Genomic DNA, 14,293 nt, shown 5'->3' on the forward strand with positions numbered 1-14,293 from the left:
CACAATGTCGACATTATGTGCTACACACACTGCAACGGAGTTCAGAATTCAGATACGATACGTTACGTTACGTTACGTCCTATTCTGATTTCCGCCCATAGAAAAAATAAGATTTAGTTAATAAAATTCCGCCCATAGATTTCGAGGTCCTCAAATCTCAATGCCGGAAACTCCTCTGGAAAGCTATACTCTTCCAGTCTCTGACTCTCTGTGAGTCTACGAATTCAGAGGTCAGAGGAGGAGCCAACCACGATAAAGTGCGTGACTTCCACGCGACGCCCACGAGCTCTTAGTCTCACTGCCCAGGCAGAGCCAGGTATAATAAGCCAGTCGCGTGGAACGCATACACTGTGAGTCACCAAGATGCAATCTCTTCAGCAGAAAGCCTCTGAATGGAGCCGAGTCGATCCTAACGATGCCTTTGCGATCGATAACACAAATTTATTCGAGAAACTTGGTCTTCAAACCTTCATTGATCTCTCTACCAATTTTTATAACAGGTTTTTCTCTCTCTTTCTCTTCATCTGTATCTTGTTTTATTGTATTTAATATTTGCTGATTCTTGGTGAAATTTTGAATAAAAAAGGGTTTATGATGATGAGGAAGAAGAGTGGTTTCGTTTGATTTTCGCAAACTCGAATAAAGAAGACGCAATTCAGAATCAGTATGAGTTCTTTGTACAGAGAATGGGAGGTCCTCCTCTTTATTCTCAGAGGAAAGGTAATTCTGTTATCTCAAATTTGTTTCTAGATTCTTATGTTTTGTGTTTGTTTTGACAATCTGATGATATATGGAAAATTGGTTGTGGTAGCAACGAGTGTAGTAATGCTAGAAAGTAGTCTTTGGCAGTTTGTATCAATACATTTAAGAACTGGGCCCTTTCAACTGATTGAGTGAAGTAAAAAAAGATGGAACCCTGGTTGAAATCATGGTTTCTGAACAGTTGTTAGAACCGTCTATAATGATATGGAATAAGAACAGTGCTAGGCATAGGACCAACCAATTTTACCGAATTCTGGCACCTTGCTGTTTTATGACCCTGTCTATGTTTTGCTGTTTGGATAGAAGAGTATGCGACTGATATGCTGAATCTTGAAGCCCATATTAGCTACTTTATGGTCTTCCATTCTAATACATGTAATACCATATTGTTGATGTCCAAAATTAGTTAAATGAAAATGATTATCACATCATTATTCAGTGAGGGAATCATTTAATGCTCAATCTAATGATGAAAGGGTGAGAATTGCTTCGAAGTGAGGGGTGTTTAAGGTGAGTTTATTTCTTCTACTCTTTCAGAATTTCATCGTTTATCTTCTTATTCTATACAGCTTTTGTGTAGCACCCGCAGATTGTGTGCTAGGTGTCCTTGTAGAGGACCTGCAGAGACAATATTCTCATCATAGAATATTTCATCTCAAGAAACTGTCACATCCCCAACGTATGTTTCTAGTGTACACAAGAGTACAAGACATAGACTTAGTTCCTCATTTTCACCATCCACCTTCAACCACTCAGATGCAGCTGTAAAGGGTTTCTTAAACGAAGATTTTTGAGGGTTTGTGGTTACTGGCTGGCAGAAGACCGACCAAAGGTACAGCAAAAGCAAGAAGAAATACAAGGGCCAGGGGGATATTTTGGTGGGTGGTGTTGGGGGGGGGGGGGGGGAATCATTCCACTGGTAAACTTCCATACTGCCATGGGTTGAACTCAATAGATCTGACATCAACCTCATCAATGTCATCGGAGCTATATCGTGCTGCTGTGTACTTCCAATTATACTGGTACACTTCCAATTTGAAAGGAAGACAAACTCACAAGTCGCATAGATCACACAAAATTAAATGAAGAAACCATAGGAAACAGAGTAGAATCAGAAAATATCAACCAAGTACTAAGAAGATGGCTCTCTCAATAGCTTGCAATTGCCAAAAAAGGAAAGCCAATAACTTACATGATCGATCTGCCGTGTAGCAGGTGTGGATTTCCCCTCGACGGCATTGATCAGATCTTCATAATTACTCTCAGGCACTGTAGACCGTTTTTTGGCCGCCCCAGACAATGAAAACCAAACCTTAGGCCGTAGAACAGGTGGGATACCCTTCCTGATGAGCTTCTTCAAGGCAATAGTATTCGAGAGGACTGATACCGTGTAAGCTCTGTACGTTGTGTTTGGAGACAGCAGTCGTGTCTCCAGCTTGCCGCGGATTTCAAGCCAACACACATCCAATAGCTCAGCCACCTCTGAAAACCTGTAACATTACAGAGATGAATCATGATTTATGAAACCCTAAGATAATTCAACACATACGTTGAAGGAGGCCATGAGATTTTCTCGAGAGAAAGACCTGGATTCAGGGTCTGGTCTCCATTTCCAATACGTTGGGGTATCTCCCCAAATAATGGAAAGCTCTTTTGCTGCAATCATATAACACTTCTTCCCACTGCATTTCTCCAATGCAAAAGTCTGCAATAAGACAACAATAAGAACTATGTTGGCTACATCTACGCTATATTACAGATCTTTGTACAGAGAATGGGAGGTCCTCCGCTTTATTCTCAGAGGAAAGGTAATTCTGTTATCTCAAATTTGTTTCTAGATTCTTATGTTTTGTGTTTGTTTTGACAATCTGATGATATATGGAAAATTGGTTGTGGTAGCAACGAGTGTAGTAATGCTAGAAAGTAGTCTTTGGCAGTTTGTATCAATACATTTAAGAACTGGGCCCTTTCAACTGATTGAGTGAAGTAAAAAAAGATGGAACCCTGGTTGAATTCAGGGTTTCTGGCAGTTGTTAGAACCGTCTATAATGATATGGAATAAGAACAGTGCTAGGCATAGGACCAACCAATTTTACCAAATTTTGGTACCTTGCTGTTTTATGACCCTGTCTATGGTTTGCTGTTTGTATAGAAGAGTATGCGACTGATATGCTGAATCTTGAAGCCCATATTAGCTACTTTATGGTCTTCCATTCTAATACATGTAATACCATATTGTTGATGTCCAAAATTAGTTAAATGAAAATGATTATCACATCATTATTCAGTGAGGGAATCATTTAATGCTCAATCTAATGATGAAAGGGTGTGAATTGCTTCGAAGTGAGGGGTGTTTAAGGTGAGTTTATTTCTTCTACTCTTTCAGAATTTCATCGTTTATCTTCTTATTCTATACAGCTTTTGTGTAGCACCCGCAGATTGTGTGCTAGGTGTCCTTGTAGAGGTCCTGCAGAGACAATATTCTCATCATAGAATATTTCATCTCAAGAAACTGTCACATCCCCAACGTGTGTTTCTAGTGTACACAAGAGTACAAGACATAGACTTAGTTCCTCATTGTTGTTTCATTGCCAAGGGTTTATGGATAATCGGGTTACAGATCCAATATTGTCCATTCAAAACAATTATGATCAATCCTTGGTGAAAATAAAGAAAGATCAGCCCAGGATTCTAGTATCAATATCAGATTGGCAATCCAATACTGATAAAACCATTTTCATTGCCCTGTACTTAAGAGACTAATGGAAAGATTTCACGCATATAGGAAAGATCTACATATGGTCTTTATTGATTTATAAAAAGCTTATGATAGAGTTCCTAGAGAGTTAATTTGGCAAGTTTTAGAGAAGAAAAATGCTTCAAGTAATACATGGACATAATTATAAGATATGTATCATGATGTAGTGACTAGCGTAAGAACTGAGGGGACATGGTAGTGAATTCCCAATAACGGTTGGATTACACCAAGGTTCAGCTCTAAGTCCATATTTTTTTGCACTAATCATGGATGAGTTGGCTAGAGACATTCAAAATCAGATCCCTTGCTGTATGCTTTTTGCAGATGATATTGTTTTGGTGGATGGAACAAATATGGAATAAATGCAAAGTTGGATTTATGAGGATTAACATTGGAATCAAAAGGTTTTAAGATAAGAGCACAAACAGAATATATGATATGTAACTTTAGTAAGAATAGGACTGAGAGTGGGGTAGTGAAAATTGATGATAGGGAGCTACCGCAAAGTGATAACTTTAGATACCTAGGTTCAATCATGAATAAAGGAGAAATAGAGGATGATACTGTTCAAAGAATTAGAATAGGGTGAATGAAATGGAGTGGTGCATCTGGAGTGTTGTGTGATCGACGTATTCCTTTAAAACTCAAAGGGAAATTTTATAGAACAATTACACAACTTGCATTGACGTACATGGCTGAATTTTGGGCAGTAAAGGAAAAACATATAAACAAACTTCATGTGGCTGAAATGAGGATGTTGTGGTGGATGAGTTTTAAACTAGGAAAGATGAAATGAAGAACGAACAAATTAGAGCAAACCTGAGCGTTGCCCCTATTCATGATAAATTGTGAGAAACTTGTCTGAGATGGAATGGACATATGCAACAGAGGCCTTTGAATGTTCCAGTTCAAAGAAGTTATTTCAAATTGAATGAGCCAAAAGAGCTAGAGGTAGACCTAAAATAACCATAGAAGAAGTGGTGAGGAAAGACATGTATAGCTTTGGACTGGAATCGTGTATGGATTTGAATAGAGCGAACTGGAGAAATAGGATTCATGTAGTCGACCCCATTTTGTTGGGTTTAGGCTGAGCGAGTAGTTGTACCTTTAGCATGTGTTTTGCAATTTTGAGATGGCTTGGAATGTCACCTTTGCCATCCTGTCTAGCCTTATTCGCATTGCTGAAGCTTGGTCTTCTAGCGGTTTTAATTGGAGAGGCTGAATTTCATGGAGCCTTCCTGCTCATTTTGCCATTGCCAGTTCGGTTGGAGAGGAACCTAAGAATGTTTCATGATAAGTTTTCCTAGGGAGCAAGGCTCAGGGTGAATGTTCTTGCCTTGTTTTTTTGATTTGGCTTCAATCCTTTTAAAATTTGGAGGAATCATTCATTTGCCTTTGTAAGCCAGTTGGAAAACATTGTTTTCTTGAACTCCTTTTTGTAGAACATTTGTTATTGGAGTTCACACCTTGTTTAGGAGCCTTTTGTATCCTTTTCTGGCCTTTTCCCTTTTCTAATTAGGGAAAATTACCTGTACACCCCCTGTACTTTGCTTAAAGTAATAATAAACCCGAGGTTTCCAAAAACCAGCTTGTACACCCCCTTGATATAAAAAAAAACACAAAAGTAACAGTCCGTTAGGAACTCAACGTTAAGTGATGACATGAGATATACTTTGGACATGAAATGACTCTTATACCCTTTCATAACACCCTTAACAAACCAATGACCATTGTCTTCCCCAAACCTCACCTATCAGCCCTGTCACCGTTCGAATAATGAATGAATGAAATCCGAGACGGAAATCAGGTTCACCTTCTCTGAAATTACTCTTGAATCTACGGGGCATGTGGCGGAGGTACCTCATACGACCAGTTCCGGTTGTCTTCTTCCTAATGGCCTTCATGCTCCAATTATCTGAAATCACGATCATAACCAACAAGAGGTAAGAGAAAATAAAACCCAAATCAGAAGAAAAACCAGAACTTTTGAGGTAAACAGGAAAAGTAAAACATGTATGGAAGAGATCATTAGAAGTCTGGCTTACATATCTTAATACGGGCAAGGGTCACCGCAGGATGAAAGCTGCGGTGTCCGCACCTTACACAAAGCGTGAGTGCTTCCTGTGTAAATGGTGAAGAGATGGAGTGATTCGTGGTCAGTGGTGAGTTCTTGCATCACCCGATCTTCATGGGACTACTCCAAAATCAGCTCAAGAGTTTGGTTACGAGCAGAAAGGCGTGCTTAGGATCCCCTACCGTCTCCTCATCTTCGAATGAGTCCTTGAAGCGTTAAAAGATGGAGATGAAACCAGAGACCTTGAAGAGCTCCTCCGCTCTTTCTCTACTGATTTCCTCTATAATCTTCTCTCTTTTTGCTCATCTTTTTTTTTTTTTGCTTTCTTTGTTTAATTTTCCCTTTTCTCTTTTGGGAGATCAGATCTTTGTGCATATATACTCTCCGGCCATGAAAAGGTGGAAGTGAGATTAGGGTAATTTTCCCTTCTAATTAATTACCTTGAAAGCTGTCCTTTATATGAGAAATGGCAGTGTTGGTATTGCTTCCTTTGGTATCTATTGGAGGCTTACTATTTATTTGAATTCTAATTGTAAATGATTATTTTCTTTCTGAAATTGAACAGTAAATTTTAAATTGTTGTACATACTGATTTTGCCTCTGTCAAATGGTAATATATAACATTTAATACTAAAATATCATAGCCATTATGATGGGAAAGTACTGTTAAGATCCTCAACTTATGGCTGTCAACATCTATTCTTTTAAGCCTTGGGATATTCTTAAATAATAAATTTAGTGAAATTATGGGGGAAAAAGTGACGTTTAAAAAGGTTATTAGAGGAACAGAATGAGAAATCAAATAATGTACAAAAAAAAAAATGTACAGCTATTGCTCTTGAATGTTATTTCTGTTAAAGAATTTGAGCCTAGTCAATTTTTATGTCATATTTTTTTTTTTGTTAAGGGGATTCTTCAGTTATCCATTGAAATGAATCCAACATGATTTTAGCATGTTGTTGCAAAAATTCTGGCAGGGTATCAGTTTGGACTGAATTTATCTCCATAAATTTGATTTAGAATTGGAGTTTGTGTAGAGGAGCTTGGTTGGAGCTTCTAAATGATTTTCAGTGGGTTTTTCTTTTTTTGATAGAAATGATTTTTCAGTGGCTTCAAAGTTTGGTGTTTGCAGTAAACCCCTGGAAGGTGTGAAGTTTCAACTCAATCTGCTTGTGATTCTTAGAGCCCTGCAAGTGTAGTGCAGATTTGGTAGACCCAAAAATCCTCTCGCCCATATTTGATGATTTGAAACCTGATCCAATTATAGTCTACATAAACCTCCACTCAAATACTCTTTTGCCTACATCCCCTCATATCCATCAACTGGCCTTCAAGGTCCAATCCAGCTCGTATGTACCACCATGTGGCTACCATTAAACAGCTAAGCCAACCACATTACATATTCCATCATATTGAAAGTTCCAGCTTCCCATGTTTCTTCACCATCATCACTCCTTCCAATTGTAAAAATCCTAAGACCTCATTTTAGGCTCCCTTAAAAATAGAAGAAAAACATAAATCTCAACATTGATAAAACTGATTCTTGGTTGAGAAGCTCTAGGCTCTAACAGATACAGCAATTGAACCCTTTCCTTTGACATGTTTGGATTCAAAACCACGGTGGTCTTGCTTCATCTTCTAAATGGAGGCCCACCATACAATTATGTGGTTATGGCCATTCTATATCTACACCTTATCCATGATCTTATGTGAGGATGAGCAGAGGCTGATACGACCTGAAATAAAACCACCACCCTTGTCGTTTTGAACCATAACTATGAATTTCTTATGGATTGCCCAAAGCATTTGCCCGTCTCTTTGAAACTCCTTTTTTTTATTGAAAAGAGATCCTCCACCATAATGTCCCACTAGATTGACAAGAAATGTGTTGTGCCGGTTATCCCTGTGAAGGGTTCTCCATTTATGCATCAGCCAAGTCTTTGTCTCTCAGAAAGGTATATTTCAAGTCTATGAGATGGTTGACCTGTCTTGTTTGCTGATTTGGAACCTTTAAATACTGCATTTTGCCTGACCATCATTGCTCTGCATGGGGAAATTTTCATGGTGCTGACTTTTGGAAAAGTCATACTGTAGGTTTATTAGATGGTTGAACCATGTTCTGTTTCCTGCAATGGGAATTTTGGATAAGCCACATTTTGCCAGATAGGCACTTGTGTCATGCACTGATTTTAGGGGAATTTTATGGTTGGTATTAATGTGTTGTCCTGGACATGCCAGGGATTCAGGGAACCTCTTCCAGCGGTAAAGTTATTCCCCTCTGCTCCACTATTCTCTTAGCACTGTGACATCTGAGATACACTAGAAAGTTGGAAGGACGAGACGGGAGTGGGTGGGGGTGTTACATTTGACAAGACTATATTATCATGTTTATACTATTTATAGTCTACCTGTTTTAGAGTTTCTTCTACATGCTCTTAGACATATTATGAGGCATTCTTGGAAGTCACTTTAACCAGTGGTGGGAGGAACACGGTTGTTGAAGATGCGTTCACTACCGTTTCACCTAAAAGCTCAAACTGTTAGGGAGGAGCAGCATCAATGTATACATTAACACTCCCCCGCATGTGCAGGCCAAGATCCCATGGTCCTTGCACGTGGAGCTCACACGGCATTTCCTTCACATGGCACAGAGGAAGAAGAAATGTCAGGAAAACTCTTCCGATGCACTTCCTAGGAGTCGAACACTTGACCTCCCTGCTTTGATACCATGTTCGCTACCCTTTCACCTAAAAGCTCGAACTGTTAGGGAAGGGCACCATCAATGTATACATCAACAAGGTGATTCTCAGCTAGTCATTCTTGGCTTCAACTCACCTTTTGTTGGGCCTTGCGTTTGCTTTATCTTATTATGAGAGCCAGGTTTATGAGCTCTCAAGTGGAGCTTTCCCTTTCTTGGAGGGATGCAATCTGCTAATTCCCTAGCCTCCCTAGCTGATGAAATGGCTGTGGGGAAGGGCGACTGCAGATGCTTTGTATTTGGGTTCCTATCCTATATTCCTATGATATCCTATCGTATCCTGGAGCCCCTCATTGAGAGTCCTAGCCTTCAGCCTTTGTTGTTGTATTTACACCTTGTAGTCAGCTGTTCTTTTGGAATAATATACATTTGTTACTTCTCCCCCCACCCAAACCAAAAAAAAAAGAAAAAAGAAAAAAGTTTGTGAGGGTTTCATCTGCTATAATCAATTTCTAATCTCTTAACCACAATCCCTTGTGGATTAACGCTGACATGTAAATGATACATTATGAGAATCCTGAAATAGAGGTAATGTATATGTTTAGAGTCTTGAAATTGATTTTGATGCTGGATTTTGTGATGGACACCGACTTGGTAAAGCAAGTATCCTATTGTGATAAGTTTCAACCTGATTTCATGAGTTCCCTATTGTTTGGTTAAATTTGTGTATTCCTGGTTGTTTCATGGGCAAACAACAACAACTCAACCTTATCCCAACTAAATGGGATCGGCTACATGGATCCTTGCCCTCCAATCAGCTCTATTCGAGGTCATACTTAATACAAGGCCTAAGATATGCATGTCTTTCCTCACCACTTCTCCTAAGGTCATTTTAGTTCTGCCCCTGGCTCTTTTAGTTTTCCTTCAATCTGAATTAAATTGCACCTCTGTACTGGGGCATCCAAAGGCCTCCGTTAAACATGGTCATATGACCACCTCAAACAACTTTCTTGTAGCTTATCATGTATCAAATGTACTTTAACATAAAAATATGAGATTATATTGTATCAACTGTAACTTTAACATGTACTTTCTTTTTCCTTTTGTTGAGAATGGGCCCTTGTGCTGTGGGGGTACAAGGGTAGTTTGGATAATTTACCATGAACAGGGAGATTGTCCCTATCTTGGTATCATAGTTTGATTCCACCGTTTTATGTTAGTTTCCTAGTTAGGGTTAGTTTCTTATAATTTTTAGTTTTTTGGTTGTCAAGGAATGAGTTTCCTATTTTGATGTAATTGGTTATTATTATAAATACAAACTGTGAGAGAGGAACTCAGTGCATCGAGTTCTCTTCTTTTCTTCCCCATCTCTTCTTCTTCTCTGGTTTTTCCTTTTCTTTTCAGGATTCCTAACATGGTATCAGAGCTGATGCTTTGAATCGATCTGGTTTCAAAACGTTGCCGGTTTGAGAGTCGTTTAAAGGTCTCCGTTATGGTGAGCAGCCACAGACATGCAATGATTCTGTTGGAGAAGATGTTTTTCGTTGGTGTTGTTTGAATTGAACCAGACTGCTGGTTTATTGTCTTGTCCGTTACGGTAAAAAATAAATAAATAAATAAATATTCCATAACCTGCTGCTATCACTGAAGTTGGTTTCCTATTTTGATTTCTGTTTAAACACCCATCATTTGGAGGTTTCATACCTTCTGGTTCATGCTAAGGGTTTCTGTTTACTGTTTAGTTCGTTCGATTTACTGCTACGGGTTCTTGGCGTGCTAGTATTGCTGATCTGGGTATCGATTGCACCTGTGATATGCTGCTACTGGTTTTCCGCCTTGATTGCTCCTGTGATATGTGCTTGGTTACTGCGAGTCTCCTGCTTTGATTCATTGTCTTTCCCCTCTGGTTCACGCTGGAGGTTGGTGGGTTTATATGCTGATTGAACTCGTCATTGTCACTGCTACTGTGGGGTTCGATTGCTTCGATTGATGGAGTTGAAGGTGTCTTCTTGGTATAGTGGTATTTCTGTTGCAATCCTAATAGAATTCTTCGTTGCTTCCTTTGATTTGATCGACTCTTGAGGTTGAAGATGGTACTGTTGGTTAAGTAATCTTTAATTCCTTATTTCTAGTTCTGCTTCTTCGTTTATTCACTTTGGTCCTTATTTTATTTCCTCTTTCAAGTTTATCCCTAGTTAATAATTGGTAATTCCCCTTGTATCCTTTTCTTTAATCTATCAAGTGACCCTCCTCTGATGGGTTAATTACAGCCATGCCATCCCCTTCCCAACTTTGAGATGTTCACAATTCTGTTTGGCAATCCCATTTTCCCCCATGTCTCTTATGTCTTGTTTGGAAAATCATCTTGACCCTTTGGTTCCTTAAGTGCTGTTTGGTAGTACCCATTCCTTGTGCATTAAATTCTGCTTAGCTTTTCAGCTTTAGGTCCTGTTTGGCTGATGTTCTATTACTATTCTCTAGGGTCCAAACCTTTGGAATGCTTACAAGATTGCCATTGATTTATTTATTTGGCTATTTCATACAGTTGGATGGGCCCACAAGCAATCACCTCGATTATATTCAAGTCTGTGCAAGTTCATGGTTATTTGACTATACATGGTTGGACTGGTCTGATCCTCTTTGACATTAGTTCCTGTCTTATTTGTCCACATGTAATGCTACACGTGAGGGGGAGATTGGAGATTATCTTGGTGATTATTAGTGCTTGTGGTTATTGCGTTGCTCAAGAATTATTTGGAAAATTTTCTGATTTATCTGGCCATCAACATGATGTTTCTACATGGTTGAAGACTTATTTGCTTCGGTTACTCATTCTTGAAGAGTATTTTTATCTATACGTGTCATCTGCTCGTATCCACAACAACATTAAGAGTTTGTGTTTGGTTTAGCAACAGTACAACTTTTATCTACTTGGTCCACGGCTGCCTTATGCCGAGTGGTTTGTCAGCAACCATATGCTGTCTTTGTGTGGTCGGTCAGCAACCATATGCTGTCTTTAATTAGTCGTTCAGCAACCAGATGCTGTCTTTGTGATTTGGGTCCACATTCTACAAGCACTGAGGTGATGTACAAGTACCGCAGTAGTACCTCTGAGACAGTAGCCTTTTGTGAAATGGTGCCTTTGAGAGAGTTGCGAGATTCTTCTTGTGATGTAGCTGTTGAAGCTGCACTTTTACTTGTCTTCTTTGGGAAGATGCTTATCTATTACCTGTCTTCCTTGGGAAGATTTTGTGATGTTGATGTTACTGTTATATGATCTTTTGATATGGAGTTCTCTACCGCTTATTATTGCTCGTTGTTGTTTGGTTCTATTCGACACGGTTTCTTTTACTTACTATTGCTGATTAATGGTCATTGTGCTTGAGCTGGTGATGGGTTGCTGGGTAGTGCTACAATTGTTACCTTGAGCTTTTGTTTCAAGCTGGATTTCTTTTTGCTGTATGTGTACTCCAGCTTGAGGGGGAGTGTTGAGAATGGGCCCTTGTGCCATGCGGGTACAAGGGTAGTTTGGGTAATTTACCATGAATAGGGGGGATCGTCCCTATCTTAATTTGTTTCCACCGTTTTATGTTAGTTTCCTAGTTACGGTTGGTTTTTTATTATTTTTAGTTTCTTGGTTGTCAAGGACTGAGTTTCCTATTTTGATGTAATTGGTTATTATTATAAATACATACTGTGAGGGAGGAACTCAGTGCATCGAGTTCTCTTCTTTTCTTCCCCATCTCTTCTTCTTCTATCGTTTCTTCTCTGGTTTTTCCTTTTCTTCTCAGGATTCCTAACACCTTTGTACTACCTTACATATATTGTGTAAATTAGGGTCAGGCTCAGCTCAGGCTGGGTAAAGGTCAGCCCAGTAAAACTTCAGTTTAGGCACCAAAACCTGAGGCCAGGTGGGCCAAATTTGGGCTTGTCTGCGCTGGATCAGCATCAGGTTGACCCAGCCCAACTGAGCATACAAAATACAAATAAATCTTTTTGACAAAGTTACAAATCCCAGACCTGACTGGCTGAATCAATGATATGCCTAGAGAGCAGGCTAGTTGGTCATGACATGTGCTGAACCACAGTGGACAACAATGGGGTCTTGCTAACCAGGGTAGTCCAGGCCAAACTAGGCTGTCCTGTACTGTGCCATGAAGAAATAAGGCTAAAAATATTTGGGATATGTACACCCATGCATGCATGAGGGCTGTGATGAGATTTAAAAGGGGTTGGAAATGAGAGTAGGATTTGAGTAAGAAAATTACAGAAGAAGGAGGTGGAGAAATAGAAGAAATGATGGTCAATCTGCAGGGATTTCATTATAGCTGTTGCAATTTCGGTGTGTAGTTGCATCACTTGCATGGAGTGGTCACCAAAAGGGAAGATCAAGGATGAAACATTTACCCATTGTTTTTACATTTTGGTTCTGTCTCAACTAAGCATCCTAACTGGTTTTCCAAGTGTATATGTATTTGAGTTGCTGAGTTTATTGGGTTACCAATTTGACCCACCGTTGAATGTGGTTGGATCAACTTGCTCTTTTTATCTTTTTTGTTTTTTTTTTTGGGTGTCCAGTTTTAATTATAACAGTGGGTTTAGTTGATTGAGTGTTTTCAGTAGTCTTAAGAAAACCTTTTGGGTACCTTTTTTCTCCAGAAATAAAAAAAGATCTTTTGAGTTTGTAAGTTGGATAAAAATGTTCACTGGTTCAAGTTGCCTCTGATTTTTTGGGTATCATGCGAGTAATTAACCACTGATTTGAGTCAAGAAGGACGTGAGTTTGTATCCTTCATCTCCATGAATGTTGGTAAACTGTTATTATTTATTACTATAGTTTTTTTGATGAAAAATATTTATTACTAAAGTTCGAACCAACATCCTTATATATTCCTATCCCAGTAACATGCTGACATGAAGAGCTCTTCCATTTGGTGATAGGTTAAAGATATGGTCAAATATAATGGATGAATTTTATCTTTTGCAATATGGTCACAAATAATGGATAATTTTTATATTTTGATGGTGTTTGGCAGGTCATCCTGCCCTGATTGGACGTCACCGGCCTTTCCCCGTCACACATAAAGCGGCAGAGAGGTGGTTACACCACATGCAACAAGCATTGGACAGCATCTCAGAGATTGATGCAGATTCAAAAATAAAAATGATGAATTTTTTCAGGCACATGTTCATCCCCCCACTCCATCTCATTTCATTGATCCTCGTATTTACTTGGTCTATCTTTACTCCACTCTTCATTTATTCTCCTTTTCCTCTAAAATAACATGTTTTTTTTTTTCTTTTTTTTCAGGCATACTGCATTTTTTCTTGTTGCTGGTGATGAGTTGAAAAAACAAAACCAAGGAGTCCCTCCCTGTAAACATGGGGCAAGCAAGCCAGCTGCTTCATAAATTTTTAACTGTGGAATCTTCTCATTCCCACCACACATAGACAAGATAAGTTACTGTAATTTATCCTACATTTTCATATCTTAAACTTGTATGATGGAAAACATAATTCATAATCTTCCCCATCAAATAAGTTTCAGAAGCTTACATATTTCCTTTTGCTTCCCTCCTTGAATTGTAAGGGTTCTGCACTACCAAAAATGCATACCTGTTTGTGTATTAGCTCAAACACTGGAACTGTTCCCTCTTCCAACCCCATCCAATAATGTTTTGGAGAATTTAGCTCGTCTCCAGGGAGGCGAGCGCCCAGGGTGTTGCCAGGGGGCATCCAGTGGTTGAGCTGTGCCGCACACATCTTGGCGCACACCTAGGGATGTGTGCGGCACAACCCAATTGCTGGCAGCGCCCTGGGCATTCCTTGCTCCCTGGAGATGATCCTGATCTTGTTTTGGATAGCGTGGGCTCCTTGGAGAATGGCCCTCACACAACTCATTGTGAAGACTTTGATGGGAAAAGTACATTTCAGAGGGAGTGCCTGGTGAACTTAAATGAAGTGGTTAGGCCTTGTGATTGCTTATAGATGCTTGGCCGGT

General features: G+C 39.3%; 1 protein-coding gene across 1 annotated transcript; it reads left to right on the forward strand.

The window, feature by feature from the left end:
* The first annotated feature begins 322 nt into the window (after positions 1 to 322).
* Positions 323 to 13,866, forward strand: LOC122638349 (two-on-two hemoglobin-3). The gene is made up of 4 exons (XM_043831267.1): positions 323 to 500; positions 587 to 720; positions 13,329 to 13,473; positions 13,604 to 13,866. Exons 1-4 carry the CDS (start codon positions 364 to 366, stop codon positions 13,701 to 13,703), a joined length of 516 nt encoding a protein of 171 aa, XP_043687202.1. The 5' UTR covers positions 323 to 363; the 3' UTR covers positions 13,704 to 13,866.
* The last annotated feature ends 427 nt before the right edge of the window (positions 13,867 to 14,293 follow it).

Source organism: Telopea speciosissima, chromosome 8, assembly GCF_018873765.1.
Source record: "Telopea speciosissima isolate NSW1024214 ecotype Mountain lineage chromosome 8, Tspe_v1, whole genome shotgun sequence".
Taxonomy (NCBI): Eukaryota; Viridiplantae; Streptophyta; class Magnoliopsida; order Proteales; family Proteaceae; genus Telopea; species Telopea speciosissima.